Here is a 4,797-nt window from a genome sequence, read left to right on the forward strand (position 1 = left end):
TAAATATTTCTAGCTACCATAGACAATTGTAATTAATGAAATAGGTGATATAAGGAGCCACAGAAAAAGTTGAAAAAAAGTTAAATTATAAAATAAGGTTAGATAATAATTAACACACACATTGCGAAATTTATTGTATTTTGAACGAATAAAACACACATTTTGGGTGTTATTTTAAACTTTCAATAATTAGTTGACAATTGTGCGATGGACAAAGTGTAAAAAGTATTCATTTAATTTTCACAATAAAGTATAAAGTTGTAAAGTATAAAAAATATACAATTATTAATCATTAATATGAAATATTAATAATGTAATTTATAAAAAAATTAAAATATATATAGGAATATTCTAATAAAAATTGAATATTATGTATATTCTCCTTGACAAAATTATCCAGATCTGAAGTTATTGACTGCGGCCGGGAGACGCTATTAATGTTATTTATGTTGCCCTATCTTTATTTTACGTTTATTGAACAATAAAAAAACATTGAATAATACGAATAGCACTAATAGCGTCTCCCCGAACTCATCCGTTAAATGCTTGATTGTTTTCATCTGGTTTTTGATGGCACTGGTGAACCAATCATCATGTTTATTCTACTGCAAGAAAAGAGAAAAAATAAAATCAAATATACTAAGATTGATATTTATCGCCGGATCTAACATCAAAAACTAATGCTCTTGTGTTGATGATATTTTTTATTAACTACTATCTTAGGATAAATTTAAACGGTTTTTACATCAGGCCAGATTGTAAATAGTAGCTTTATAATTAATTTCATGCATTTCATTCATATTTTCATATTTATGCATTTATTTCAGTTTTATAATTACATTGATATATTTTATATAAAAAATAATAACGTATTTTACATAAAAGTTCTATCACATATATTATTCCGTTATACTTATAGAAAAAATAGCATATAAAACATAACAAAACGTAAATATCACATACAAAGCTGAACTAATTTTCAAAATATAAGTAAACTCTTCAATGTGTAGCTTATTAATGCGTAGCAAATTAAAAGTTTTCAAAAAATAAATAATTATTTCTTGTAAATATAAAATAGTAATCAATGTTTCAAAATTATTACTTTTCTATGTCCTCGTTGAGTCTTGAATGTACTGTTAATGTTTCTTAAAGTAAAAAAAAGTCGGACTCGAGCAAAAAGCCTTATCAAATATTCCTTTGGAAAATTAGGACATGGATAAGCAAATGGTATGTGAGAAAAAATTTCAATGAGATTAGCTACAACACCTTTTTGAAATATTAAGGTTTTTATATTTTGAAAAAAATTGTTTTCTAAAACTTGTATATATGTAACGAAGTCATCAGTTGGCATTAACAAACTACCAAACAAATTATTTTCTGTAGATTCATAAGCTCGAAAGAAACAATAATATGAATTGTTATTCAAGTCTACATATTCTCTCGCAAACTTAAGGCAAATATCACAGGAATGTTTTATGATACACTTTCGCATTAAATATCCACAAACATATCGAAAAGCATTTTGTTCCGATAGACTTATGTTTCGATAATCATGATCATCAATTAAAATTGGTTTTCCTTTATCTTGCTGATTCACATCAACATGTTGTACATTTTGAGCTTTATAATTAGCAACATTCATAAGCATTAAGTCGCGATCTTCGGCACAGTTTCCAGTTCCCGTCGTCAAATAAAATGTAGAAAATAATTTTCTAAAACCGAAATAAAATTGTGATGGTGTGACAGTATACGCCGCGCCGTTCAACGTTCGCATTTTTCCAAAATAATTCTCTAGTGAATCTTGATTCAACCGCCTTGTAAGCAAAAACTTAATATCTGGCTGAGTAGTTTGCATATAAGTCCACAGTGATTGTAGAGATTTTATGTTTAATTTCCAAAACTTGAAAACTTGAACCGTATTTGTAATATTTTTTCCTTTTTTTGAAAAAACTGTTAAGCCTGACAAATAATCGAACATTTCCTGTAAAAATTGTAATTGATGCTGTGCTCCAGTAAAAGCTTTCCTGTAACTTTTCTTATCTATTACTGTGGATGAGTTAAAGATATCAAACAAACTATCGAATTTTTCAATAAATTCTACTGTCGTTAATACAACTGCTGGTAAAATATTTATAACGTATAGTGTTTTCAAGGCAGCTGCCACTGTAGCGCTTAAGACATGAACAGCATATTTTACTTTCATTCGATCAAACCCTGATGGTTGAACATGAATATCTGTTAGTTTATAAGCTAATCGATTTGGTTGATCTTTATCATAATTATAAAGAGTTGCAATATGATTCCAAAAAATTGAGTCACTATTGTATTTAATATTATTAATATAAATATTGTTTCTTGTAGCTTTAATCAAGTGTGGGTCGGCTATAAATAATGAATACGTTCACCATTAATTTCAAAATATGGGACTTCTAAAGTTACACCAAGGCGCTTAATCATATTTTGATAGTTTTTGCCCATATCTGTAACAAGTGCGACAATTTTTAATCCGATATTTTGAAGCTTCCTGATCACTTCTTGTACAACATTTTGTACGTCTGCTTCATTAAAAGTTGAATTCAATAGATAATAAGCAACTGGTTGCTTCCAAGATTTACAGATCCCTCTTATCATAATTACGGCCGCATTACATGCTGGGAGGAATTTCTTTTCATGTCCAAGATCTTGAAATCCTATAACCTCATCTCGACTAATATTATAATAAAGATTTGCTTTTAACGACATTTCGTCAATACAAATTACACATAACCTGTCCAGTAATGTAAAATTGACAATTTTTTCCTTTATCATATAAAAAATGATATCATTAAGTCCGGGAGATATTTGTAACGTTTCAATTGATCGTTGAAGAGTTCTTGGACTTGGTAATATTAGTTCATTACGCAATACTTTGTAACTCTTAGGACTAATAAAATATATACTGAGACAAAATTGTTTGAATTGCATAGAATATTTCTTGCCTTTTGTTAATTGTTGGTTTAGTTTAGCTTGTTCCTTCACAAAAGTTGCTGCAGAAGGAAATAAAAATTTATCTGTTAGTTGACAGTAATATTTTAAATCTTCTCTGTCTGATTTTGTAAGAGCATTTTTCAATTGTTGTTTCAGTTTTCTATTTTCCCGCTGCAATGAGACAATTCTTGATTTTAATCGATTTTTTCTTGGAGAATCATGAGACAAATTCTGAGGCGTCTGAATTTGTTTATGAACTAGTTTTGAAGAGGCAATTTCTCCTCTTGAAATATTACGCTCATCTGGCTCTATTAGCGTCCCATCAGCTACAAATACTAATAATTATTACACATATAATAAATACATCTATAATATTAATTCTGTTAATTGTGTGTCACTTAGCGTTCATTAAGAATGATATTTGGTAATTTATTAATAAGACATTTTTTATAATCATTAATCTATTTTTAATTATTGTCTACATCTATGCTAGTTTAAACTTACTAGAATTATTGCTTTCACCTAGGTCCATTTGTTCATATAACGATTCGTTTGCTTTTATTTCTAATTCCTCCTGATAAGATTTCTGTCTAAATTCTATATTCTCTGTGATAAAAAATATTTATTAGTATCTCTCAAGCTAATTTTTCATACGTAGCATATATGCTGCGGCAGCAAAACGTCATCTGATTCATACTTTCAAGAACTGATTGGATAGCATCAGCTCATAAAAAAACTTTTAACCAATGTTAGCATTTTGCTGTTGCAGCATATGCTGCAGTTGCACATGAAAAGTCAGCTTCAGTTGAATAAAATATAAAGCAGAATATTACCTCTTGAAATAACGTAAGTGTCACAAGTTGGATTTGTCAGAAAATTTGATGTGGTCTGTGTTGCATTTGGTATAGCTGCAGGAAGAAGTCTAGTTTTCAAGTCATTAAGATACATGTTTTCATTAAAATGATCACTACAAATTCGATAATTTTTATAAAGTTCTTCAGTTGTTCTATCAATCATACGATTACAAGATTTGAGCCATAATTTAGACCTATGCAAAAATATAATTGTATAATTTCAATATCATTATATAAACTTTGTACTACATATATATTTATTTGCATATTTATAGAGAAAATTTTTACTTACATTTCTGGATCTTTTGGAAAACGAAAAAACTTTATTCCTGCATTTCGTCCAGATATGTTTTTACACATCACACAAGAAAATCCACCTTTACTCATTATTATAACTTCGAAATAGGATATTAAAAAAAACGCATTAAGAATAAAATCTTCGTTAACAATATTTCACTTATATAATATATAATATCACAGAATCATACAAACATATAACCTCCAAACACACTTATTATTATTCTGATACCGCCATGTTTTCGATAGTATAGTTGACACATGCGCCTTGAAACATTACACGAAAAATTTCAGGGACTGTCGTAACTGTATATGGTTAAACTGTGGATCCACTTTATACAAGCTTGTACTAAGGGAGTAAGCAGTCTAGTAGTATATATAGAAGTCTATGGCTGTAACACACATGCAAACACGAGCCCATGTCCATGTGCTCGCCTGCGGCGCCCCGAGAGTGCTAGCGAGACAGCGAGCTCCTTCTCACACAGGGGTAGGCATGTATTTGAAATACTTTTATTCGAAAAACAGTATTGGTAAGACAATTATATTTTGTATTTGTTCAAAGTACATGAAAATATTTTGTATTTTGTATTTCATGGGAGTATATAAAAGTATTTTGTATTTTATATTTCAGTATTAATAACAAAAATTATGAAAGTATTTTGTATTTTGTATTTCAAAT

General features: G+C 28.8%; 1 protein-coding gene across 3 annotated transcripts; it reads right to left on the reverse strand.

The window, feature by feature from the left end:
* Nucleotides 1-384: 384 nt before the first annotated feature.
* LOC108764893 (52 kDa repressor of the inhibitor of the protein kinase) lies at nt 385-4,262 on the reverse strand. Of its 3 annotated transcripts, none has more exons than XM_018513295.1 (5): nt 4,114-4,262; nt 3,801-4,015; nt 3,472-3,573; nt 2,979-3,293; nt 385-602 (listed from the first exon to the last, which is right to left on the reverse strand). In XM_018513295.1, the coding sequence occupies exons 1-5, from the start codon at nt 4,206-4,208 to the stop codon at nt 598-600; spliced, it is 732 nt and encodes a 243-aa protein (XP_018368797.1). In that variant the 5' UTR covers nt 4,209-4,262; the 3' UTR covers nt 385-597. The 3 variants fall into 3 exon arrangements, with proteins under 3 accessions (XP_018368797.1, XP_018368796.1, XP_018368798.1); XM_018513294.1 differs by having other exon boundaries at nt 385-605; XM_018513296.1 differs by lacking the exon at nt 2,979-3,293 and having other exon boundaries at nt 385-605.
* Between the last annotated feature and the right edge of the window lie 535 nt (nt 4,263-4,797).

The sequence above is a fragment of the Trachymyrmex cornetzi genome, unplaced genomic scaffold, assembly GCF_001594075.2.
Source record: "Trachymyrmex cornetzi isolate Tcor2-1 unplaced genomic scaffold, Tcor1.1 scaffold461, whole genome shotgun sequence".
Lineage (NCBI taxonomy): Eukaryota > Metazoa > Arthropoda > Insecta > Hymenoptera > Formicidae > Trachymyrmex > Trachymyrmex cornetzi.

What these genes read in the sequence shown, in the direction of transcription:
- LOC108764893 (XM_018513294.1), bottom strand. Translation starts at nt 4,208, where the DNA reads ATGAGTAAAGGTGGATTTTCTTGTGTGATGTGTAAAAACATATCTGGA. An exon ending in TTTCCAAAAGATCCAGAAAT is followed by an intron (nt 4,016 to 4,113) that starts GTAAGTAAAAAT and finishes ATTTTTGCATAG; the next exon opens with GTCTAAATTATGGCTCAAAT. An exon ending in CACTTACGTTATTTCAAGAG is followed by an intron (nt 3,574 to 3,800) that starts GTAATATTCTGC and finishes TTTTTATCACAG; the next exon opens with AGAATATAGAATTTAGACAG.